The sequence below is a fragment of the Dermacentor variabilis genome, unplaced genomic scaffold, assembly GCF_050947875.1.
Source record: "Dermacentor variabilis isolate Ectoservices unplaced genomic scaffold, ASM5094787v1 scaffold_33, whole genome shotgun sequence".
NCBI classification, from domain to species: Eukaryota; Metazoa; Arthropoda; class Arachnida; order Ixodida; family Ixodidae; genus Dermacentor; species Dermacentor variabilis.
The window spans coordinates 110615-138053 of record NW_027460511.1 but is presented as its reverse complement, the minus strand read 5'-3'; the positions used below and the strand labels follow the sequence as shown (position 1 = coordinate 138053).

The window sequence follows — 27439 nt, the reverse complement described above, 5'->3', positions numbered from 1 at the left end:
TCTTCCATCGTGCTCCCACGCCGTTATTTTAGGATGGGATTTTCACTCACGCCACAATGCCATCATAAATTGCGCTCGGGCTCAGATTGAACTTTTTCACTTTGGTGACCTGGCCTCCGTCGATGCTCATCCTGCCGCTAAAATTCTCGTGAAAGAAGACGCCTGTATTCCCCCGTGCTCTTCAACATTCGTACCAGTCTTCTGTAGTACCATATTCGACTGGACGGTCTTCTTTATGCCCTCTCATCACTTTGTTACCAGAAAAGCGCTTCCTCTGACCTTCGCAGCTCTTGACCTTGCCGCCAGTGTCAGCACGATGCCCCTTTCCAATTATCTTTCGTCCCCGCTATCCCTGCTCCGCCGCGAATGCCTTGGTTACGTCGAGTCGGTAGATTCAACACGAATTGTCTCCTTCCTAGACGAAGGGCCTTCCACTGCCGACCATGAACTGAGTGCCCTCTCCGTACCCGACTCAACATGGACTGGTGGGTTCAGCCCATTCATCGCCGAAGATCTGTATTAAGCACTCGCAGCGATCTCAACTACTCGCAGTCCTTCAGCACTACCGCCATTCTTTCGACGTTGCGCAAACATCTCTTGGCAATGCATCGACGTTCGAGCATAACAGCGACACTGGCTCTCACTCACCGCTGCGACAAAGACCATATCGCGTGTCTGCTACGGAACGTCGCGTCATTGCAGACCACGTCGTTGACATGCTCCGTCGAGGCGTCATTCAACCTTCCCAAAGCCCATAAGCATCTCCCGTGGTGCTCGTCACAAAAAAAAAAAGACTGTTCCATCCGCTTCTGCGTTGATTTTCGACGGTTGAACAAGATTACGCTGAAGGACGTCTACCCCTTACCACGTATCGATGATGCTCTGGACTGTTTGCAGGGAGCCGAGTTCTTTTTTTCCCTGGATTTGCGATCAGGCTATTGGCAGGTTCCGATGGCAGAGGCCGATCGTCCAAAAACTGCCTTTGTTACACCAGACGGCTTGTATGAATTCACCGTAATGCCTTTCAGACTTTGCAACGCACCTGCTACGTTCGAAAGAATGATGGATAATGTTCTGCGTGGCCTCAAATGCAAAATCTGTCTTTGCTATCTTGACGACATTGGGGTGTTCGCCCCTGATTTCGCAACGCACCTGCTCTGCCTCCAGCACGTACTCACTTACTTGACCAACGCCGGGTTGCAACTTAACCTGCAGAAGTGTCGATTTGCTGTTCATCAGCTCACAATTTTAGGCCATGTCGTGTCAAAGGAGGGCATTCGCCCGGATCCCGAGAAACTACATGCTGTAACTACGTTCCCAAAACCTACCACTATGAAAGACCTACGCAGTTTTATCGGCCTCTGCTCTCACTTCCGGCGATTCGCTCTGAATTTTGAGTCAATACTATCGCCTCTCACGCAGCTCCTCAGCGGCGCTAGAGATCTCTCATCATGGCCTCCAGCGTGTGACGACGCCTTCAAAACCTTGCGCCGCCTTCTCACGACGCCACAAATTCTTCGCCATTTTGACCCTCAAGCGCCAACCGAAATCCATACCGATGCAAGCGGTGTAGGCCTTGGCGCTGTGTTGGCACAGCGTCAACCTGGCCACACAGAATACGTCGTCGCATACGCGAGTCGCACGTTAATCAAGGCGGAGACGAATTACAGCGTTACAGAAAAGGAGTGTTTGGCCATTGTGTTGGCCCTTGGCAAGTTTCACCCATATTTATACGGCCGATCGTTTGACGTAGTGACCGACCACCACGCCCTATGTTGGCTGTCGATGCTCAAAGATCCATCGGGCCGCCTTGCCCGCTGGGCATTGCGAATCCAAGAATATGACATTCGCGCGGTTTACCGTTCCCAGCAAAAGCACTCCGGTGCTGGCGCGCTATCCCGATCGGCGCTTCCCCCGAAGGCCAGTGACGACTCCGCCTGCGAGTGTACATTCTCCTCTCTGGACGTTGACACTATCGCTGCTGCACAGCATAATGATCCCTAGACTGCATCTCTGCTAGACCTTCTCTCGGATACGTCGAAAGTTCCGGCGTCCCGTACGCTTCGGCGCCAAGTTCCTCATTTTGGGATTCGCGACCAGCTACTATATCGACGCAACTATGCCCCAGAGGGACGCACCTGATTACTCGTAATTCCGAGAATCTTGCGATCAGAGCTCTGCTGCTCGTTCCACGTCGACCCTCAGTGTGACCACGCGGGAGTCTTCAAGACCTACGAAAGACTGCGACACCGCTATTACTGGCGGGGAATGTACAATTTCGTTCGAAAGTTTGTCCGCTCTTGTCATGATTGCCAACGCCAAAAAGCGCTACCGCACAACTCCGCCGGTTAACTCCAGCCTTTACAATGCCCATCCCGACCCTTTGATCGCGTGGGCATATATCTCTACGAGCCACTTCCGTTGGCTCCTACCGGCAGCAGGTGGATAATTGTTGCGGTAGACCACTTAACACGTTATGCGGAGACTGCTGCTCTACCAAGTGCTACAGCGCAGGAGGTCGCCAATTTCATACTTCGTCGTTTTCTCCTTCGTCACGGAGGTCCACGTGAACTTTAAGCGACAGAGGCCGCGCCTTCTTATCTGAAATCATCGAACGAGTGCTTGCTGAATGCGTCATTGTTCATGGTAAATGCACTGCTTATCACCCAGAGACTAACGGTACCACGGAACGCTTTAATCAAATTCTTGGTGACATACTCGCCATGTACGTCTCACCTGATCACTCTAATTGGGACCTAGTTCTTCCGTTTGTCACCTACGCCTACAACACCGTGACTCAGGCCACTACCGGATCCTCACTCTTTTACCTTCTCTACGACCGTAATCATTCTCACACAATTGACACCAGTCTACCCTACCGGCCTGACCCATCTGAATGCCTGCTGTTGCGTTTCGCCTGCAACGCGCGGTTTTACCGGCGCGACTGCGGCGGGGCGGCAGACATTTTGGCCCGTTCGGCGTCGCCGCAACGCTCCCCGCCAGGCGTTTCCAGGCGTTTCCAGGCATGTTCCGATGCCACGTGTCTTCATGTGCGTGTGTGAGTGTATGTGCCATCGTGCCCGAACGGCGGCGATGCGACAGCAGGGGGTCACCCTCTCCTTCCAGTCATTGTGCCCGACCAGAGGCGCTCCGAGAGCCGAAGTTACCTTCTCCTCCCAGTCTTTGTGCCCGACCGGCGGCAGTGTGCGTCACCTTAGCCCATTGTACAATCACGTGCTCGTCTATTGAGGGGTTCCTTCTTGCCATCAACTGCGAGAGTATAAAAACAGCTGCCCCCGGACGCCAAAAAGAGGGCTCCGATTTCTTCTGTTGAGTAAAGTGCTCTCCCGTCTCTCTACTTCGGTCAACCTGACCGCCAACTCTTTGCGATGTTAAAATAAACAAGTTGTTTTGTTGTTACCAGTCGACTCATGCTTTGCCGGGACCTTCGGATGCTTCCAGTTGTACCCCAGGCCGCCAGGCCAACGCTACCCTTGGGGCTTGCGACCCAGGTACAACCACGGGCGTCAGCGCCGAGTTCCCAACAGATCGTACCATCGGTGCGACCACAACAACTCGCGCCATCGGTGCGATTCAAACAACTGTCTGCCAGCGGTGAGATCGCGACAACGGAGGCCAGCAGCGAAGAGATGCAGTTGACTGTATGCTGAGCAGCTCAACGACGATCCGGGAGCAGTGCAACGAGCCCTGTGTGATGACTGGTTGCCTGCAGCGGAACGACTGCGCTGGACTCTTGGCTGCGAGGTTTGGTGAGTGCGGGACTTTCTTCTTCTGAGCTTTGCCAGGCTTTTGTTAGTGTCAGAAACAGAGCTGGTAATTGTGGTTGTCGTTGCTGCCGGGTTAGTTTGCGGCAAGACAATATTAGGCAGTAGAGAAAGCAGCATTCAGAGCAGCCATGGATTTGAAGTCGTTGCGCAAACCGAAATTGTTGGAGCTTGCAAGAGAGTTGGGTCTGGATGTCTCGGACAAACTCAGAAAACCAGAACTGCTAAAGGCTATTCTTGAGTTAGAGGCTGAGGATGACGAGATGTCGGTATGCCTTGAGACTATTGAGGAGAGGTCAAAAAGACAGGAGCGCGAACTTAAAGAGCAAAAAGAGAAACAGGAGCGCGAACTTAAAGAGCAGAAAGAAAAAGAAGAGCGCGAACATGCTTTGGAAATGAAGCGTCTCGAGGTAGAGATGGAACGCGCTCGTAATGGAAGTCAGGCACACGGTGCAGGAGAACGCGTATTGTTCAAAATGACTGACCTGATGCGGCCGTTTAAGCTTGGAGAGGACATTGGTTTGTTCCTGGTTAACTTTGAGCGAACGTGCGAGAAGCAGGGGTTCTCTCGGGAAACGTGGCCACAGCGCTTGCTCACTTTGTTACCCGGCGAGGCGGCCGACGTAGTCGCTCGCTTGGATAGAGAGGAGGCAGAGGATTTCGACACAGTGAAATCGAGTCTTCTAAAAAGTACCGGCTGTCAGCGGAGGCGTTCCGTCGGAAGTTTCGGGAAAATGAGAAAGGCAAAAGTGAGTCATATACAGAGTTTGCGTATAGGCTTATGTCAAACATGCAGGAGTGGCTCAAAGAAGAGAAAGCGTTTGGTGACCACGATGAAGTTCTGCAGTGTTTCGGGCTAGAACAGTTTTATAGTCGGTTACCGGAGAACGTGCGATACTGGGTCTTGGATAGGCCAGACGTTGGTACGGTGGCTAAAGCCGCTGAGCTAGCCGAGGAGTTTGTGACGCGTCGGGCTCGCGGAGCTAAGGACGGTCAAAAGGGTGAATTTGGCTCGAAGTTTGAGAGGCCGAAGTTCACACCCATGAGAGCAAAGGGGAACACGCGTAGTGCGGATGCGAGTGGAAGCAGTGCGACCGAACCTAAGGAGACGGCGGCAGCCGAAGCCGAACGCAGAAAGCGGTTCGAGATGAGGCAAGCGCGCGTTTGTTATACGTGCCAGAAGCCGGGTCACTTTTCGGCGCAGTGTCCGGAAACAACACCAAAAGTTGTGTTTTTTTCAATAGGCAGCACTGACGAGAACATGAAGCTTCTCGAGCCTTACATGCGAGACCTCCTCGTGAACGGGAAAGAGTGCCGAGTGCTTCGCGATTCCGCAGCTACGATGGATGTAGTTCACCCGTCTTATGTAGAACCCCATATGTTCACGGGCGAGTGCGCATGGATCAAGCAAGCCATGGAAGCTCATAGCGTGTGTCTGCCGGTAGCAAAAGTGCTTATTGAAGGACCTTTCGGAGCACTTGAAACGGAGGCGGCAGTGTCATCTATGCTGCCCCCCCAGTACCCGTACCTATTTTCGAACAGGTCCGATCACCTCCTGCGCGAGAAGGGGCTTTTGTTTGGTGAAGCTAGTGTTCAGGCCTTAACCAGGTCGAAGGTTCGGGAGCTCGCTGCAAAGGCGGTAGTTGCGGGGCCGACGTTATCGAACAATGAGAAAGGGTCAGAGGCGCAGCAAGCCGATATTCAGAGCACGCCCGAACTGAATAAAATTGAGTCTGTAACGTTAAAGGCACCAGATACTGGAGAGGAAAATCCCGATGCGGGAAAGTTAGAAGAGCTATCTACTGATTTGCTCATCACGCCTACGTCAGACGGACTTGATAGGTTGCTAAAAGTCAGCCGGTCGGCTTTGATAGCCGAGCAAAAGAAGGATGGTAGCCTAGAAAACATACGCTGCAATGTCAAGGAAGGTATCGCCAGGAAAAATGCGCGTTTTGTGGAAAGAGGTGGAGTACGTGCTTAAGCTCCTCGAACGCTTAAGAAGGGCACAGGAGTTGTCAGGTGAAGCAATGACAAAGGCCCAGCAGAGGGCCAAGGTTTATTATGATCGGACCGCCAGTGCCCGTCGTTTTGAGGTGGGCGATGAGGTCATGATATTGCGCACATCGCTAAACAACAAACTAGACGTGCAGTGGGAGGGCCCAGCACGAATTGTTCAGAAACTGTCGGACGTTAACTACGTGGTAAGTCTGCCAGGAAAGCGGAAAGCACAGCAAGTTTACCACTGTAATCTGCTCAAACCTTATAGACAAAGGGAAGCAGTGGTGTGCATGATGGTAAACGTTCCTGAAGAGCTTCCGGTCGAGCTTCCGGGACTAGGCTCAGTGACGAACAGGGAAGACACCGGTCAAGTCATTAGTGACCTTATCAGTAAAGCACCGCTGTCGCCTGAGCAGAAAACCGAACTACACCAGCTCTTACAAGAGTTTCAAGGTCTGTTCTCTGAGAGGCCTGGTAGGACTTCTGTACTTACTCATGATATAGAACTTACCTCCCCAGAGCCAGTACGATCCAAGGCGTATCGGGTGTCACCCCGCCAGAGCGATATTATGGAGGCTGAGGTAAAGAAAATGCTACAGCTCGGTGTTATTGAGGCAGGTGAGAGTGATTATACCTCCCCTTTGATTTTAGTTGAGGTACCGGGCAAGGAACCTCGTCCTTGCGTCGACTACCGCAGGCTTAATTCCATCACTAAGGATCAAATTTATCCGATCCCTAACATCGAGGAGCGCCTTGAGAAAGTTAGTAGCGCTCAGTTTATTTCCACCCTAGATCTTGTCAGGGGTTATTGGCAGGTTCCACTCACAGAAGAGGCTAGTAGGTATGCGGCGTTCATTTCACCAATGGGAACATTCCGTCCTAAAGTGTTGAGTTTTGGTTTGAAGAACGCGCCATACTGTTTTCCAAGCCTCATGGATAAAGTGTTGCGGGGACAGCAAGAATTCGCTTTACCGTATCTAGACGACGTAGCGATATTCTCCGCATCCTGGTCTGAGCATATGGCACACTTGCGGGCAGTGCTAACCCGCCTGCGCGAAGCGGGCTTGACAGTAAAGGCTCCTAAGTGCCAGTTAGCACAGGCCGAGGTTGTCTACCTCGGTCACGTGATTGGTCAGGGTCGTCGCCGCCCCTCTGAAATAAAAGTGGCCGCTGTGCGAGACTTTCCGCAACCGCGCACGAAGACCGATATTCGGTCGTTCTTAGGTGTCGCCGGCTACTATCAGAGGTACATTCCCAGGTACTCTGATATCGCGGCTCCCCTGACGGATGCTCTAAGAAAAACAGAGCCCCAAACAGTCGTCTGGGACAAGACAAAGGAAAGAGCTTTTAGCGCCCTAAAGAGTGCCCTAACAAGCCAGCCTGTGCTACGATCGCCAGACTATACAAAATGGTTCGTTGTTCAGTGCGATGCTAGTGAGCGAGGCATGGGCGTTGTACTGTGCCAACGGGAAAATGGAGAAGTAGAACACCCCGTCCTGTATGCTAGTCGTAAGCTGACCAGTCGTGAGCAGGCGTATAGCGCCACCGAGAAGGAGTGTGCGTGTCTCGTGTGGGCCGTTCAGAAATTGTCATGCTATCTAGCCGGCTCGAGGTTTATCATTGAGACGGATCACTGCCCTCTCCAATGGCTGCAGACCATCTCTCCCAAAAATGGCCGCCTCCTGCGCTGGAGCCTCGCTTTGCAACAATATTCCTTTGAGGTGCGTTACAAAAAGGGGAGTCTCAACGGTAACGCCGATGGCTTAAGTCGAAGCCCCTAACGTAGGAATCAGCCTCAAAATTGTTTGTTACTGATGTTTTTCTTCCTGAGGCAGGATTTTTTTTAACATATTGCTTTTGTTTAGTGTTTCAAAGTGATGATATGCTTTCTAGTGCAATTTTCCAATTTGTGGACGCGTTCTGAGTGATGCTAGACTACTGTATGGAACTAGGCAGTGGTATAAAAGGGGAAAGAGCCTGGCAGGGCTTAGTGAGGGTTGTGCCGTGCTTGCTGACTGAGCGGTTGAGTTTCAGCGTAGTTCTAACGCTTGCCGGGAACGAGAACAAAAATGTGAACTCTCCCGAAGTCACTTTGCAGTGTCCTGTGCGAACCTGAACGAGAGAACGAGGCCTTCTCTGTGCGCTGCGCTCAAGAAACGCCGAGGGACGCCCGACTTCGGTTATGAGCATCATCGAGCGACATCCCTCCGGACAGCGGATGCAGTCCCCTGTCCATCGGGATCTCCTTCCCCCGGCGGGGCGGTCTGTTGCGTTTCGCCTGCAACGCGCGGTTTTACCGGCGCGACTGCGGCGGGGCGGCAGACATTTTGGCCCGTTCGGCGTCGCCGCAACGCTCCCCGCCAGGCGTTTCCAGGCGTTTCCAGGCATGTTCCGATGCCACGTGTCTTCATGTGCGTGTGTGAGTGTATGTGCCATTGTGCCCGAACGGCGGCGATGCGACAGCAGGGGGTCACCCTCTCCTTCCAGTCATTGTGCCCGACCAGAGGCGCTCCGAGAGCCGAAGTTACCTTCTCCTCCCAGTCTTTGTGCCCGACCGGCGGCAGTGTGCGTCACCTTAGCCCATTGTACAATCACGTGCTCGTCTATTGAGGGGTTCCTTCTTGCCCTCAACTGCGAGAGTATAAAAACAGCTGCCCCCGGACGCCAAAAAGAGGGCTCCGATTTCTTCTGTTGAGTAAAGTGCTCTCCCGTCTCTCTACTTCGGTCAACCTGACCGCCAACTCTTTGCGATGTTAAAATAAACAAGTTGTTTTGTTGTTACCAGTCGACTCATGCTTTGCCGGGACCTTCGGATGCTTCCAGTTGTACCCCAGGCCGCCAGGCCAACGCTACCCTTGGGGCTTGCGACCCAGGTACAACCACGGGCGTCAGCGCCGAGTTCCCAACAGATCGTACCATCGGTGCGACCACAACAACTCGCGCCATCGGTGCGATTCAAACACTGCCGATCTCGGAAGCCGCCAGACACGCCGAGGAATGTCGCCAGCTGTCCCGCCGATTCACCTCGGACGACCAGAACCGTCAAAAAACCGTTCCCAATGCCCAGAACTCGACTCCCATTTTTCTTCCGGGCGCTCTCGTTTGGCTGTTAGTGCCACACCGCACGCCTGGGCTCGCTTCAAAATTCCTTCCGAAGTATGACGGGCCATACCGCGCTCTCGAGAGAACATCACCCATCAATTACCTGGTTGAGCCGCTAATGCCGCCGTCCGACATGCGACGTCGTAACCGTAAAGTCGTTCGCCTTCAGCGTCTCAAGCCATATCACCATTCTACCGTCCTTCCAGAAAAATAAGTCGCCAGGATGGCTCCTTTATTTCCGCGGGGCCATTGTAAGGAAGATAACGAGCGTGCGCGCAGAGTCAGCAGCATCGGCAGCAGCATCGGCAGCATCAAGCGCGCAGCAGAGGCTCGAGCTCGGGAATTTCTCGGTGCATCCCATGACCGGCGGTCGCTACGAACTCCAATAAATCTCCGTTATAATATATATATATATATATATATATATATATATATATATATATATATATATATATATATATATATATATATATATATATATATATATATGTATGTTAGTGTTACCTTATAAAAGAATCATTTCTTGCTAGGGAGGGTCATCACTAGAAACTTCCGCGGAGTTCTTTACAACACCATTCTTTCATTCTTCGATACAGCCTTATAAATTTGGATGATTTGTTCTTGCAGATGTTGATAATTTTTTCAAATTATATTCCACCTCACGGAGTGTGATTTTGCTGTTAAGCTGTTTTGGAGCCCTTCAGCTGTGTCAAAATTACATTTTGTTCACAGCTTCGCAGCTAAGATTCCTTTGTGTTGGCGTTTCACTGAGCTGGACGAAAGCCTGCGAACTGTGTGAATGATTTTGCTGACGATAAGAAATGCTTGAAACGAGAGTGTCCACGTGCATTGTCAAAATATAGGGGGTTAGAGAGGCACACAACGTAAGCAAAGTTTTGTTGCAGCTGTCATTTTCAGTGCACTACAAGCACACAACTTCCACTAGGTATAACATACCGTGAGAAAAATTTGTATTCTGTTTGTCGTGCAAAATTCATGATTGCGCCAGAAATATTGTTATTTTTTTAGTCATCGAGCATTATTTTTCCTGCGTCTGAAACTGTGGGTTTTCTTAAGTGCATGTTTGCATCACTATACCTTGATATCGTTAGAGGTATGTCCACAGCGAAAAAGGAATTCATCAATAGCGTGCACTTCATCCTCAAAGCAGTGAGGTTTGACATAACACAAGTAGCCTAAATGATAAATAATGATGCCACCTGGTGGTGCGCACAGGATGCAGCATCAGGAGAAAAAGTAGACTGCCCGACTGACTGAGATAGGGTGTTATATGCGAGTTTATTGCCTCTGTAGAGCTCTTGTTTTGTCGGTGACAAATTTTCTGCAAGAGGAGGTAAGCCTACACACGAAGCAAACCTTGTAAGCAGAAGAAGGCACCAGCTCTGATGCTCTAGCTTTGAAGCATGCGTACAACGCACGACGTTGATTCAGTATATGTTGTACTCAATAGACCCATAAGACCTTCCATGACGCAATGTTTAAAAGCGCGAGAGAATATTTCATATGATTGGAACGCTGTAGCGCTTGCAATCAGTGAAGGAACGTATTGCAGTAATGAATGTTTACCTGTGCTCGTAAGATGGCATGCGTGAGTGCTATGTGAACGATGAAAGGGGTGGGTGGGAGTCGTATTCATAAAGCTTCTCCTTCGTCAATGATTTCGGGCATCGGCTTGCCACATTTATGATATGATATACAGCATAAGGATTGATTAGATATTTCCCGCCGAGGTTCCTCAGTGACTATGATGTTGGAGTGCTGAGCACGAGGTCATGGGATCGAATCCCCGCCACGGCGGCCGCATTTCGATGGGGGCGAAAGGTGCACGTGAAAGAACCCCAGGTAGTCAAAATTTCCCGAGTCGTCCACTACGGCGTGCCTCATAATCAGAAAGTGGTTTTGGCATGTAAAACCCCATATTTAATTTTTTTAATTGCTTGGGTATTTCTATTACTAAAAATTGCAGCGCGAGCGCATTTTTGAGCGCTGCCCGTGCCATTGTGAGTATAGTTCGGACTTTGGCGTCATAACAACTTTACCAGTCGTCATCACTCACAACGACAGCGTATGCTTATTCTGAGCGAGTGTCGAGGGTGAACCACAATGTCGAGGGTGAACCATTCTGAAATGGCGGAAAGAAACCAAAGCCCAGTAATTCATTCGCGTAAAGGAGGAAAAATGCCCGTATTCACAAGAAGGTCTTACATTAGAACTGTTCGGAAGAACAAGTTCCTGCCAATTGTAATGCGGCACCCAATATTAGAAAATACGTCCGGCCAATGGTGACGACCATTTAAATAAGAAAGCTTCGTGACGTCTACGCCTTGCGTTCAATTGTCTCGTACGCAGTCATCTACAAAAGGGCAGTGCAGTTTCTTACCGACGCCGTCACCTCCGGAAATATTATTGAGCAAGTGTCAAGTGGATGTGATGGTGGCGAAGAAAATACTGTGTTTATTACAAACTTCTTGACCTTTCAAGAACCACGAATACACATTTTCACACGTGATGTTATCTGAAGCCCCCAAACATTGCAGAATCTGCCAGGCCTGTCGTAGCCCACGGTCAGCTCTTTATTCAGCGCTGTCGAGGACGATGCACCAGTGTAATGACAACCTCATCGAAGCACAAAGAACAAGCATCGGCAGGCGAGATACAGTTTATGAATTATTTAATGTGCTCTGCGTGGCTGCGTTACTCCATCAGAACGGCTCTTTTCAGTGCTTGTTGCCGCTAGCGAAAAGTCAGTCTATGCGCGTCCACGTTTTGCCTAGAGGCTATCTGCCTTGCGAGTGCAGACATCGCTGCTTCACTAACACACCGCAGGAATGATAAGGCGGAGTGGAAGTTGTGGCCTGGGTAAATGATTATCTCATACTAGTAAAAACTTCCTCCACTTGCCTGCTAAATGCAAATGAAGTTCTCGCATATATCATAATTAAGTTCAGTCTAGGTAAAAGACGTCTAGGTAAAGGAAGGAGGGAAATATGGGTCACGTCGTTAAATAAACACTAAGATTGTACTCGTTCCACTAGACAATACACTTTCTGGGGGATTTGTGGTTTATCAAAGATTGACTACGACTGTGCTTATGCGATGCGCAAGACTCTTACCATCACTTGATTCACCATATGTGACAAGTAGACAATCCTGAGCAGCGCTCAACACGACGTAAGTGCGAGGAAAGTCTTCTGGTACATTGTCTGATGGCAGAGCTAATAAAAAAATGAAGTAAAAGTTTGTTAGAGTCCAGCAGTGCCTTCACGTTAAGGAGAATAAACCGTCTGTGTTAACTGTGCATTTGCCGTGCGTATCAACCTTCACTACGTAGTATTACGACAGGTCCCTTGTAAGCTGCACTTGTCTTGGGTGATGTAACCGACACGCTATTGTAAAGCAGTGTGCCCCTCATAGTATGGTACACCTGTGATTTTTTTTTTCATTTCGCATGAGAAATATTCTTCACAACTTTCGGTGCCTTATTCGAAGGATTTTTGCCAAAGTTTGTTCTGCGTTGAGCCATTGTCTCCTTAGTGGCACGTTCCCATTAATAGAGCTTCCGCGAAAATATAATGCCTTAGATATAGAGCGTTATTACTACTTATATTTGAATGGCTATCGTAAAGGTTTGCGGCGATTCTGTAGAAAACGCTTTTCGCTGCTTTGTATGAACGTTGTTTACTGAGTTATGTATCAATATATTCAATGATGAAAAAAGTTAACTTCCTTCGGCTAAACAGCCAGACAATAATAAGATAACGGGTGTCCGAATAGAAATACTGCCATTGGAGCAAGTTTGTATAGATTTATCGCAACTAATCTCTGTTATTTTTCTGCTCGCCTCATCGTCCTTTTCGCGCATGAGTTACAATAGCCTAATGGATCCCTAAAACTAATTAGTTTTGCAACTCCGTACTTCCACTTCTACTAACTTCGTACATTTATTGCTGTCTGTGCGTCATGAAGTGGAATATTGTAGAATTAATACGTGGATCGGCAATATTCAATTGCCGGTAACAGTCTGAAGGCCAGCTCTAACCACAACACAGAAACAGTACGAACTTTTGAACTTTTTTTAGGTGTCGTGCGTTCCTTTGATAAAAATAATGCGTTTAGGCCAACCTAACACTTGCATAACACTGCAATACGCCGATGTCATGTGCACTGAAGTAAATTGTGCAGGAGGAAACACAATTTAGTTTTAGTGCCACATGTGATCTCAAACATTCCTTATGTCGATGCCCAATCCTTTAGTACGCATAGAAAATTCTATCACAAACTTTCCGACCCCAATGAGCTCAGCATAAATATAATCCCCATTAGACACATTCCACAGGTTACATTGCGCCTTCCATTTCTGAAAATATCCTTGGAAGTCCCCTTTTCTGAAACGCTTCAGAAGTGATGTCGTTTCCTTTTCAATTTTAGGCGCATCGCCAATGTTACGAATCGAAAGCATCAGTTTGCAGTTGGGCAAAGAAAAAGTTTTTGTGACGATCATTCTAGCAGTAAAGATAGCATGCTAAAGAACTGTCTTGAATTTGCGTGCAAGAACTTACGCACAATCAAGTAGAAAGCGCAGCGTCATTATAATTGCAAAAAGTCCAGCAGCCACATTCGACGATTTTGGTCCCACGCAGCACGCACAATCTTCCCGTCGCGTCCGGGCCCCAATGCATAAAGGGTGATTAAATGATTGACTTCAAGATATGATTTCGAGGTGCACGATTCCGAAGAAGGACAAACATCACTTAGATTATTGCTTTGTTCTTCCGCAAAATTTTTGACATTTACTCTTCTTCTGGACTCTATGCGTTGTGACTTCAGCTCGATAGCGTATTCCTAATTCTAAGCCTCGTTGCTGGCTGCGACCCTCCGCAAAAATTCATAGCTGTAACCTCAAGTTTTACTCTCAGTGCAACATTCTCTTTGTCGAAATGTTTGTTCAGGATTCAAGAGTCCTGACACCATCCCTAAGAACCGCAAAGTCCCTTCAACGTCTATAATTGATCCAGACGTCAACGGCTTGAAGCCACGTACATGCTACGTAAGGAAAAGCGTGGCTGTTTATAGGACGTACTATCTACATGACTGTTGGGCTACCAAATAACGTATTGTCAATGTACGCCTGTGAGCAAAAGTATGCGGACCAGGGATCGGGCGATTAAACAAATTTTCGCCTCTGTCTGTGAATGCAACTTAAAACTAAATTTGGAGTCAAAACTGCGCATTACCAATTATCGAGTGCACAGTTCGGTTTCCGTTTTTGCGTGGTAATTACTAAGGACATCTTGTTTTTCGGAGACCCTGTGGTCCGTATACTTTGGCTCGCGGTGTACATTGGATATCATTCAAGCACGCATTGGTAGGAATACTTCATTGGTGCACACTGCTTGAACGGCATCACGTAAAGTTGGTCATGTATATATATATATATATATATATATATATATATATATATATATATATATATATATATATATATATATATATATATATATATATATATATATATATATATATATATATATATATATATATATATATATGTGTGTGTGTGTGTGTGTGTGTGTGTGTGTTCATATATACATTCATGGATGTCACATGGCTTCCAATCCATTTTGTAATGACCTGAAAATACTTTTTATACCACAAATGAATAGTTCTTCAAGAGGCGTTTTTTAATTGTTTTCCTATGACAAACAGGTTTTCTCACTTGTTAAAAGTATAGTTCGTGACTGCCAGAAATGCATGTGCTATGTTTGCATCTACACTCCTATTTACGCGTTCAGTTCACTCTTAAAATGTCAAATAATATATTTATACACTTGTACCAGGTGTGGCATGTTGAAGAATAGGGACTCTGCATGCCCGCGCTGCCGGTGCGCGGGAATATTTATGCGTTCACGCGAAGTATATGATCTTGATGTGTGGCATACTCCCCCTTGCACATGTCATATAGCGCCTACTGAGGATGTAATATTCAACATAGCAAGCATGTGCAAAAGCCCTGATAAGTACTCTCGTGAGTTTTTGTTCGTCATAAATATAACTGAAATTTTATGTTCTATTTACAGTCCGTCAATAAAAATATGCTAAATATGCTGCTTCCAGACAGTAATGGAAATCTACGAAACTTCATCTTGGTAACTCGGTAATGGTGCATTTCAGTCCTACACAAATATAAAAAAAACTGCAACGAATATCTATCAGAGAAGCTTATATACCTTCGTTCCAATGTAAAAAAGCGGACTATTGACCGTGCCATCAACGATATTTTCACGTAAACTAGAGCAATCTCTATCTCTATTGGATGAGTTGAATCTCCAACTTATATATCTAGCGTACCTCCAGGCAATGTTCGGGGTCTCTAAGGATCATGGCACAAGGCTTCTGCATTTCCAAAATTTCGTCAGAACAATTGGTGAGCAGATAGACATCTTAACCCATGTTCTTTTCATTTCATTCTAACTCATATGGTGGCGCCTGAGAGAAGTAGAGTCCGCAGGATTCATGTTTTCACCTACGCACAACGAGGGGGAAGAGAATAAGCGTCCTGTCCTTGCATCGTCCTTGAAGTCTTGTTTTGTGTGTCAGGCTTGCTGCGAGATAGTGAAGCAGGCCTCGTTCTTTTCAAACACGGTTGCGAATATTATAGCTGAAGTGCAGTATTGCCAATTTACATTCTGTTATATTTGGCAGAGGTTCAGCTGATGAAAACTTCTATTGACCGAATCCATCACTGCAGGGCTACACTTGTATTTAGCGGTACTATAATGATGTAGGATGTTTTGGAACATGGGTTTTACAGTTAGGTAATAAGGGATGCATCAGTTCTTATCTTTAGAAGTTATCATTAAAAAAGCAAACTTCATATATATTCTGCGCAAGTCAGTACAACTGCAAGCGGCATGCTTGCAGTTGTATGCTGCAGGGATCAATAAAGTACGAATTTCTTTAAATCTTGTGAAACACACTAAACACATAAATATTTCACAGAGATACTTTGCGAGTCATCCTAAACAGCATATATGTTTCATTATTATTCTTATTTGCAATTATTAGGCAAAAAAGCAATAAAAGTAATGATATCTTACGTAGTTTTACAGTCTTGATATTGACACTCATCAACTCATCCACCTTAGTGACATTGAAGCGAACTGTCTCTTCCCTTAGAAAAAGAAAAATTCAATGCTTTGAATCATAAACTAAAGCAGAATGCATTTCACTAGGCACTCTTTAAATACCGCTTCATTCAATGCAATGCATTACTTGGAAATGTACAAATCAAAAAGTCTAGGATATGATATCACGGCTTTTTATTTCAATATTTATTTCAAATACCGGCGATCACTGAACATTTAAAGCGTAGCGTGGGGTTAGCATCAGGAAAGAGTTTTGAATTTCAAAAGAAGAGGCATCGTTATAGGGCTGATATATATATATATATATATATATATATATATATATATATATATATATATATATATATATACAAGCAGAGTCAATATGGTTAAGATGGCTGACCATCAACAATACGGAGCATCCAGCTTCTCGCGGTCTTCCTTTTCCTATTTCTTCTTTTATCTTTCCATAAGAACATTATTTGGGGTGGAGTGCTCGAACCCTTGCGCCCCCTTCACCGCAGGAAGGCCTGGTATTGCAATACCTCCGAGACCGTTTAACATTTTTCCCACGGACACGACAAATGCATTGAGGGTGGAGGCATATAGCTGGCCGTAAGACCACCTATAGTATTTCAATGAGAAAAATTTTAGTCCCTCGAGGACGGCTGATTTCGTCGTGGTCTAGTCCCGATGTTGGTGAGGCGTGAGAAATTAGATTTTGTGGACGCAGCTTTAGAGAAATGTGGCCATGAAGACAAATCTCCGGCGCCATTACTAGTTCGATGAGTGTTTAGCAGGTATTTTGGGAGCTGTCAGCTATTTCTGGGATATCATTGGCCTTAGTGAGTTTAGAAGAACTGATGAGGCTTTTACAGGGCTGCATACCAGGCCCATACTCTGCTGTAGAAGACTTCCAGCTAAGAAGGAATACGGGGTGGGATTCCTAATCCATAAGGACATAGGGGGCACCATCAACAATATTACAGTATTACTGAGAGGGTAGCACTAGATGTATTAAAGCAAGAGAAGAGCTACATAATAGAGCTAGTACAAGCCTACGCTCCCACCTCCAGTCAAGATAATGACGACAAAGAGCAGTTTTATGATGTTGAATTACGAATGAGAAAAGTGGAAATTCGGTATGCGGTAGTCCCAGGCGACTTTCATGCAAAAAACGAGCAGCTGGTAGCTATAGAATCAATTCTACGAATACTACAGGAGAGATGTTAGTAGAATTTCGGGAAAAAAGGGTAAGAAGAACAAGCGTAGAAATAGCAATTGGAACTGGAAAAGCCCTAATGGAGAAACAAAAAATATATTTCAGGACGTAGATGTGTTAGGGTAAAGTGCATTGATTATAAGATAGTAAGGTCTAGGATTCACCTCAATATCAAACGAGAAAGAGTAAAATTGGTCAAGAAGAAAGTGGCACACATAGAGGCTTTAAGAGTAAAAGCAGGCCAATCAAGGCTGGCACTTGCAAACTAATATGTAGTTTTAGAACACAAAGATGATGACATGACGCAATAAATGAAACCGTAACTATGCTGGCTTCAGAAGCAGCAATTGAAGTTGGAGGTAAGGCACCAAGGCAAACAGCAGATAAGTTCTCCAGAGTAACAAAGAACATAATAAACGAACGAGAAAAATGTATACAACTCAAGAAATCAGATACAGTTCACGGAACTGTCAAAGTAATCAATAAAGTGAGAATATGGGATATTCGAAATTACAACGTGAGAAAAACTGAAGACGCAGTAAAAAGTGGATGCAACACGAGATAAGAGAGAAGGAAACTTGGCATAAGACAAACCAAGATGTATACACTGAATGATAATCAGGGTAATGTTGGAAGCCTCACTCGAAACTATAATAAAGCCGCAGGAAAATTTTATATTGACCTGTACAGTACCCGGAACAGCCACAATACCTCCATCTGAAATAGTAATGAACAGATTACAGAAGGTCCAACAGTAACTAGCGATGAAGTTACAAGCACCTTGAAAGACATGAAATGGGCAAAAGCGGCTGGAGAAGTTGGAATAGCAGTCGTTTATTCAAAGATGGAGGAAACATATTGCTTGAAAATCTGGCGGCCCATTCTACGTATTCTCTATTGCCTTCTATGTTCCCAACGAGCTAGAAGAATGACAACTATATGCTAATCCCCAAGAACAGAGACGTTAAAGAATTGAAAAATTGTAGGCCCTTTAGCTTGCTTCTTGTATTATATAAAGCATTCGCCAAGATAACTTCCAATATAATAATGGCAGCACTAGACTTCAGTCAGCCAAGGGAACAAGCTGTTTTCAGGAAGGCACACTGTACAATGAGTCACATCTATGTCATAAATCAGGTAATCGGGAAATCGGAAGAAAACAACCAGCCTCTCCGTATGGCTTTCATAAATTACGAAAATGGATTGATTTGGTAGAGATGCCAGCAGTCACATAGCCAATAAATAATCAATGAATACAGTAGGCTTACATAAAAAAACTTTGAACAGGTCTACAGAGATGCCACAGCCACCTCTATCCTCCATAAGAAAATTAGAGATACCTGTAGAGAAAGGGGGCAGACAATGAGACAGAATCTCTCCAATGCAATTCACTGCATGCTTCGAATCTGTATTGAAGATAATAAACCAGGAATGCTTAGGAGCACGGATTAACGGCGAATATATCAGCAACCTTCAGTTTGCACATGACATTGTCCTGTTCAGCAACACTGGAGACAAGTTAGAACATTCGATTTAGGAGCTTTACAGAGATAATTTAGGAGTGGTGTTGAAGATGAATATGCAGAATACAAAGATAATGATCAATAGTCAGACAAGAGAAGAAAATTCTGGATCGCCAGTGAACCTTTAGAGTCGGTAACGGAGTACCTTTACCTAGGTCAACCACCCATAGGGACCCTGATTATGGGAATGGAATTTACAGAAGGATAAAAATTTGTGGGGGGCGTATACGGTAGAAATGGTCAGATCCTCACTGGAAGCATAACATTACCTTCGAAAAAAAGTCGTCTAATCAGTACATTGTACCGGTGCTAACATAAAGGGCAGAAACTTGGAGACTGACCAAGAAGCTCGAAAACAACTTAAGGACCGTCCAAGGAGCAATGGAACGAAAAATGCTAGTCGTAATGTAGGTCATGTAATTCCTAGCTTAGAGAGTGGACGAGGCAACAGCGGCGCGGGCACCATGTTTGATCCGCTGTCAGTTCATCACGCAGTTCGCCGGCTACCTTGCTGCCTCAATGTTCGAGAATGCTGCTGCTGTGCCTTTCTCTCACGCTGCGCTGTACTTTGACACATAGTCGTTCCCTCGCCCTGTCATGCATGTGCCGGATGGTCCATGCGTGGCCAACCTTATCTTCCTTGTTGTAACAACGGCAGATTGCTCCTCGCATCATCGGTCCACATCCCGCAAGCACCGCTAGATAAGATTAATGTAACAATCCACCGCCGAATCATCGACATACCAGGTTCCACGACGAGATGGTTTACGGCTAAGCAAACGTCTCCGGCAGTTCCTTTCTTCAGTGGGTGAGGCAACAACGGCGCGGGCACCATAATAATCCGCTGTCTGGTAATTCGGGCACCATAATGATCCGCTGACGCAGGTATGTTACCTTGTCAATTCTCGGTGCATGACCGATATATGGTGCTCTTCCTTCATCCACATGACTGCAACAATGGTTTTGTCTATATTTCTTTGTATTCTGTTCTCCTAAGTGCCGCCCGCAGGCTATTATTGAGCGCCGATGTGGAAGTTAACCCTGGTCCCGACGCTCGTTCTCAGCACGATCCTGCCTCCCTAACCCGGTTGACGGAGGTTGATAAACAACCCGAAGTAGCGGAAATGCTCTCCGAACTCCCAACTCACCAAAAGAAACTGGATCTCGATATTGCTCAAATAAAATTGTTTCAATCTTCCATTAACACGAGTTTTCAGACTTTGAAAGCTCGTGTATCCTCTCTGGAGTCACCCCCAACATCTAGCTGTGCGCAGGATTCTAATGACAACGTACACACTCAAATACAGCAATTAAAAATAATATAGCAACTCTATTTGCAGAAACGAGAATTTAGAAAACAAATTTCACAGAAACAACGTTATTATACCTGGTCTCAGGGAGGCCCCTAACGAGAATCATAAGGAACTTTCTTCCAACCTCGCTAAGTGGTTCCAGGACACACGAAAGGTGTCATAGACTCGGCAATAACTTCAGAGTCCGGTCACGTCCAGTTATTATGAAGCTCCTTGATTTTCAGGATAAGGTGCTGGTGCTGAGGAATTGCTATAAACTTAAGAACACCAGCATTTTTGTTTCAGAATACTTATTGCCACAGGTTCCCAATAATCGCTAGAAGCTCTGGAATGCATCCTGCTCTCGTAGGGATAGTGAATTTTCTGTGCAACTTCGATTTGAAAATGTATTTATTGACGCGGTACGATACGATTGGGATAGCACAATCAATACGCACGTCAGACTATCTTGCGGCTCAACCAAACCCGCCGATACACTTGCTAGGACCAAATTCCATTGACTTCACGGTAACGCAATAACCTTTCCATTTTATAGGTTAATACAAGAAGCCTTGTCAGCAATTTCTCTAAATTTACTCGCCACGTATTATGGGTGTTACTGAGACCTGGTTACATGATAGTTTACGATTCTGAGTTAGCCCCCTTGTTTCAAAACGGTGCAGCGTGACAGAAAATTTGGGAGAGCAGGTAGTGTTGCTATATTTCTTCAATCTCACCTTCACTTTTCTGTACTCCTTGTTCCAGCTGATACTGAGTCTGTGTGGTTCAACTCAAAAATATGTCTTTGATTATAGGGGTCGTTTAACGTTCGCCTGGTTCTAAAATTGAGCATTTACACCAGGTATGTGAATTTTTGAGAATTCATAATAATTCTTCATCCAACGTTATCTGCATGGGTGATTTTAATGCTCCTGTCCTTGATTCGTCTTCAATGAAAGTAAGCGGACACGAAGCAGCTGCACGGCGGGAGTTGGTCCACTTTTCATTGTCCTGTGGCCTGCACCAAATCGTTCAGGATTTCACGCTGCAAAAGTCCGTCCTTGATCTTGTCTTTCTTAAATATTTTTAATTCCAGTTATGAATGCGATGTTATTGATAGAATATCTGACCACAATGATGTCTCAATTTCAGTTCCTGGCATCGTTCCTGAATCCCGCTATATCCACCGCACACTTCCTGACTTTAACCGCGCGGATGATTTGGCAATAACAGACGTCCTATGTGATTATTTTCACGAGTTTAAACTAATAAGCACCAATAGTGAAACACCTTGATAGGCTTCTTCGAAAATCTTCATAGTAAGTGTACCAACTTTTTTATCCCTTGAAAAAGAAAGAAAACAAATCCTGAAATTTCTCGGATGCCTAGGAACCTTTTGCATTTATCACGTCGTGTGACCAGAACACGTCAATCGAAACGCGCTGGTGTCTCAGCAAAACTCATGCAATTCCATATTGCTAAAAACGAACTCTGTTCTAAAATGGTTGCTGCAAAAGAAATTTATTACAAGGTAACCTTGCCGAAAAAATACCGGTTAATCCGCGAAAATTTTTGAAAGACATCTTACCAGCTGGGTCATCCTTGGACCCGTTATTAACAATGTTGCAGCTTCTGATTCGCAAACAATAACTTGTTCTTTTAACACCTACTTCCACTCTGTACGACTGATAACTCTGTAAGCCCTGTTTTTGATTACGAAGCATACCCTCCAATCGAAGATTTATCACTGTCTACTGAGGGTGTACTTAACCCTCAACTTAGACACCAAGAAGTCGTGTGGTCTCGATGGTATCCCGACTGTTTCTCTCGTCTACTGTCTTTCGTGCAGCAGACATCTAAGAATTATTTTTAGAAAATATCTCCAACCACCACCGTTCCACCCTCGTGAAAATTTGCTTCAATTGTACCCTTATTTAAGTCGGATAACTTTGAATTGTTATCTAAATATAGGCCAATTTTCTTAATAGCACACTCATGTAAATTACTGGAAGACATTATCTTTACACATATTATAGATTTTTGTGAAACTATCAAACTTTTATGCATTTTACAGCATGGTTTTAGGCCTGTCATTAGCACTATAACACAACTGAGAGACATAGGTGACAAGATTGATGCTGTTTTATAGACATTGCAAAGGCCATCTACACTGTCTCACACCTTAAACTTATGCACAAGCTGTTCGCAATAATAAAAAAAGCATCTTTTGTGGGCTCGACATTGGAGTTTCTTTCCGAGCGTTCGCAATATGTATTTCCAGCTCTGCTAACTCATCATTGATGCCTGTTTAATCAGGGGTTCCCCAAGGTTCAGCACTGGGTCCTGCTTTTTCCTCCTTTTTATTAGTGATCTCCCCCTACACATCTCACTCAAAATACGCCTTGTTGCCGATGACTGCGTTTTATGTCAAACAAATAAATCTCCTACTGATCATGTTGTCCTTGACTATTATTTTGCTAACTTCTGTAGCTGGTCCAAAGCATAGCAAATCAATATCAACTTTACCAAATCTGTCTCCATATCCTTTACATGACGTTCATGCCCTTCCTTCTTTTGCCTATGCCTTTAACAATATTACTTTAAATAGTGCCTTCCAACTCAAATATTTAGGTATCCTACTAGCACATGATTTGTCATGGTCGAAACCGATTGATATTACCTGTAACACGGCCATTAAAAGACAAGGTTCCTTACATCGCACGCTGCGTCTTGCTCCTCAAGAAACTAAACTTCTGACATATACACGCCTCATTCACCCCATCCTCGAATATGGCTGCGTTGTATGGAACCAATAAAACACTGGGACGAAAAAAAAACTAGAATGAGCGGAAAAATTTACGGGCACCTTGCTGAGCTAAACTGCGATGGGCGAAAACATTTCTATGACAGCATTGTTGTTGCGGCTGCTGTTGCTGGAGCTTGTTCCGAAGGTGTTTTGTCGCTTGCGTTCTGCCTCTTTAGCCTTCGTCCCAGGAGACCGGTTGAGTCGCTTCAGTCGCATGCGTTCATTGGCTGTCAACCTTCTTGTGTTGGGAGACTCTGGAAAACGCTGTTCCATTCCACTCGAATGCTGTCGCTGAGCCTGCCGCGACCTGCGCTTTCATTCGGCAGCGCGAGCGCGCTTGCTTGCTTCTCAGACATACGAATGACTCGGCTAGCGAGGAGCGTCTGTAGCGCCGTTTTGGAGCGCGAGAGTGGCGCAATCTACTGGGCTACTCGCGTGCCACTCTGATGTAAGGTCCCTCTATAATTTTCAAGGTAGCGAAATCTGCCGCGCGCGCCACCTAGGAAGTTCCTGTAGCAGACGGCGCCCACGCTAAACTGCGGCGCCGCGGCATTCGTGAAGTGAAAAAAATATCTGCACATGCGCGGAAATAAAAGCTACCGGTGCCTGACTGTGGTGAAAAACGAAAGAAGGGCCCGAACTGCTAAATCTACTCCTTTAATTTCAAATGAGCGCTCAAAGAATAACGCTCGAGAGAGGGGAATGAGCGCTTGATCGCCTCAATTCCGCATGTTTAAATTTCGTTCGTTTGGGATCAATCACCGCGCGAGCCTTGGTGATTGCTTGCGCTTAATCCCGCTTGCTCTGTTAATTATTTTGCTTGTAAGTGTGCTGCGTACATAGCGGTTACTCTGAACGAAGAATTCGTGTAAAAGAAGGCTGACAGTCGCTTGGACCGAAAAACTTTAGACATAACGTCGCTGAAACGTGCGACCCTCACGGTAACTAAACATCTTGTGTATGCGCGTGTGTGTGGGAACGAGTGCGCCAACAGTCCTCTTGACGCTGAGTGTGTCTGTCGTGTAGCGATTACACGATGACTGTTGTGCCTTGCGGTTCAATGCTACGAGGCAGTGCAACTGTGGTGACATTCTGAAGCGGTGGTATCGTGTCAGCGAGTCTCCTCGATCGTGTTCGGGCTGCCAGAGCGATCTAATCTCGCGGCACACCAACATCGAGCGTAGTGTGTGCGCGGGTGTGAATACGGTTGTCTGTTCTAGTGAACCGTGCGACGTCGCCACGTAAACTTGAATCGTGACGCGCATTGTTGTGTTTATGCCTTTTCGCCTCCGTGCACCGCTAAAGCCCCGTAAGAATTAGAGGGCCCTTATACGAAACGCATGCGGATTGGCCTTGCTATTACTGCACTGTTTTGCTGGCAATCCGTGTATCGGTTCTGGCGTTTTTATTATGGTAATTCGCGATTGTGTGTTTTTCATCAGTGAAATGGCTTCGCCGATTATTGAAACATCTTCGAGTGTAAGGGAAACTTGGAAGGAATGAGCTCGCAGCTGTATGTAATATATTTTGATATATTGTATTACACTTTATTATTTTATGGCCGATAGCAGTGCCTTTGCAGAATTTGTTTTCAAAAGCAGAGTAATGCAGACACTTAGAAATATATTTATTTACACATGCAATGCACTAAATACGCTTAGGATGTGCAGAGTTGGATGACTTTTTGGACATATTGTGAAGCGCAGTTAATAACGGGCGCACAAATACAGGAAAGTATAAGAGTAGAATTCGCTGCTGAAATTTGCTGAAATTGCTCACGTAATGCAATGCGGATATTTGTCAGCGAGTTAATGTGCTTCTGCCACACTAATTGCTTGCATGCTAGGTCATGTCTTGCTAAGTCAACGGGCTCATAAAACACTAAAATCAATAATCTCCACAAACTTCGGCCGCCAACATTCAAGCGCGTGAATTAAATACTATTGCAGCTCTGCACACACACGTGTATAGTTTCTCTTGCACCTTTCTATCACTCTACGTTACTTTCCTAGCATAGTCGTGCAGTTACCGATGCTTCAGTCTTTGCGTCCAATTCTATGCGACCACATTTATCTTCTTTTTAGGTCTTGTTTGCCGCGCGGGATGCAAAATACATTCTTGCCGTCCTCCGTCTGATCTCGTCACCCACCCACACAACAACAAGGCCTTTCGGTCCTTCGCGTCCTAGGTCATACTGAGCAATTCAGTGGGCTCATAACGAACTGAAGTAAATATTCACCACAAACTTCGGCCATCAACATTCATGCACGCGAGTGAAATACTATCACAGCTCGACACACGCACTTTGATACTTTCTATCGCACCTTCGTATCGCTCTACGTTACTTGCCTCGCAAAATCGTGCGGTTAGCGACGGTTCAAAGTCATTCCGTTAAATTCTGGACAACCATACTTTTCTTCTGGTTAGGTTATGGTTGCCGCGCGGGATGCAAAATAACTTCTTGCCATCCTTCGTCCGGTTTCGGCACCCAGCCGCACAGCAACAAGGCATTTCGGCCCTCCCGGAACGAGATTATCGCAGCAATGCGCATAGCCCAACAGGCGAAGCGCGCGCACTTTGCCCGGCACGCAGGAACTTTCATGGCGGCAAAGGGGCGGAGCAAGGTCACATGTCACCTTTCAGCCTATCACTGGCGTCGTCGGCTGGTTCAAAGCCTGTTGATACTTTGAAATTATTGAGGTGTTTTACTCCGATGACGTCACGAGCGCCCCCTAGCCTAGTTTGACGTGTTCTGCGAACGGACGCTGCCATGGCCGGAAGCATGCGCCATTAAAGGCGCTCGCCTTAACTCTTTACTGAGCTAAACTGCGATAGGCGATAGCCTATCAATGACTGCCTGTGTTGCTCTTGTTTGAACTGTTCGGTGAACGGACGCCGCCATGGCCGCGAGCATGGGATGCAATCAGTCATATTGCTGCATACTTTGGCGCCGATGTGCGCACACCCCAGGTGCATGTCCACGCACCCCCACACGCCCACTCGCACACCGATGCTAGCATGGCGCCTCATCTCCTTGCTCCCCTCGCCGGTGATCACCGCTTTCCAGCGACCACCAAGGACAGCGCCTGGAAACTCATAAGCCTTACGCCAAAAAGGCTTACGCCAAAAAAAAAAAAAAAACGTAGTGCGTTTTGCGTGTAGGAGATACGACAAAAAATTAATGCCGTTTAACTCTCTTCCCGTTCTTGGTCTTACTCCTTTTGCAGAGCGTTGCAAACTTGAATGCCTATAATTCCTTCACGAGTCAATCAATTCTCCTCGCCTCTCCTCCCTCGATAAGTAGACTTTTTCCAAACCCTCCTGTACGAAGAGTTGCCATGCTCTAAATATCTCAACCTCTTTCCCCGCACTCATTCCTTTAAACACAGTTTTTTTTTCATCAACAATTGAAGGCTGGAATTGATTACCGGGCAACATCCGTTCACTACCCCTGAAAAAATTCACGCAAGCTTGTTTATAAGCGTTGTATGTTTCTTGTTCCTCCCGCTCCTTCAATAGCCTCATTGATGCTGCAGTGTGCATGCATGCATAAATGAGTAAGTAAATAAATAAATAAATAATCGGTGGGTCATTAGGGTTAGAGAACGGTTGTCAATAAAAGGGATGTGCAGTCGAGGACGGCAATAGGCTAGGTGGGGTGATGAAATTTCGAAATGCGCCGCCGCTAGTTGGAATCGGTTGGGGCAGAGAGAGGCCTTCGTCCTTCAGGGACCAAAACATGGGCTGATCATGATGATAGTTTCATAACCATGCAGTTTTTGGTCATGTCAACAAGAGATTTATTTGTTGTTCTTAGGCTTTCTACTGATTGGATGACACTGCCAAATTTCTTTCCTTATTCTTGTTTATATCATAACGTTAAGTTCTATAAATACCAATTCTTTAAAGACAATTTCTTTTGTAGCAAATTACCTGCACTTTTAAGTATCGGGTACCTCTGTTTCTGGCGTTTTTCAAGGGCTCTTGATGGAGACCTTGTAGTTTAAAAATATTGAACAATTGCGAAATTCATGCAGTTCTATGTCCGATCTTCCTCCAACTTTCGTCACTGAATGAATGAAGTCAGAGATGGTCATGTGCAGTGGCTCCACCTTCAGCTCATTGAGGAGCTGTGCATCCTCCTCACGACGGGGAAATGCCATTACATTGGAAAGCGAGAGCAGCGCTGACAGTGAAAAGAGAGCAGCTCTGACACGGGCTTGTTTCGTCTTCACACTGCCACGCCACGCCTGAGGAAATTGCGAGCGAAGTGCTGAATACAATATAAGAATTTTGATAGGTGATTCAACCTCCAGTCGACGTCCATCAGACGCTGACATTCCGGTGAGGCTCTCACAATAATTTACACACTTCATGGATTACGTGTCCCCTCAATTCACGCAGGAAGACATCAGTCTTTTTCGACGTAAAATGCACGTTGCATGGCCTTAAAACTGTTAACATTTCCAGCTGAGCGGGTAAGAATCTTAAAATATAAAGACATTACGCACACTTTTATCATCCTGTCTGTTCCGATCCTGAAAGAAGCAAGATATTGCATTTTGT

General features: G+C 46.0%; 1 protein-coding gene across 5 annotated transcripts in view; it reads right to left on the bottom strand.

Moving 5' to 3' along the window:
* The window catches only part of LOC142569020 (uncharacterized), a 71906-nt gene that overhangs the window by 7009 nt on the left and 37458 nt on the right, over positions 1-27439 (bottom strand). For 2 of the 5 annotated variants that reach the window (XM_075678546.1, XM_075678545.1), the window contains exons 6-8: positions 27385-27411; positions 16004-16077; positions 12020-12121 (exon numbers count right to left, since the gene is read on the bottom strand). In XM_075678546.1, coding sequence (XP_075534661.1) covers positions 12020-12121; positions 16004-16077; positions 27385-27411 — 203 coding nt within the window. The remainder of the gene's footprint in view (positions 1-12019; positions 12122-16003; positions 16078-27384; positions 27412-27439) is intronic. The other 3 variants (XM_075678548.1, XM_075678547.1, XM_075678549.1) reach the window with 3 other exon arrangements.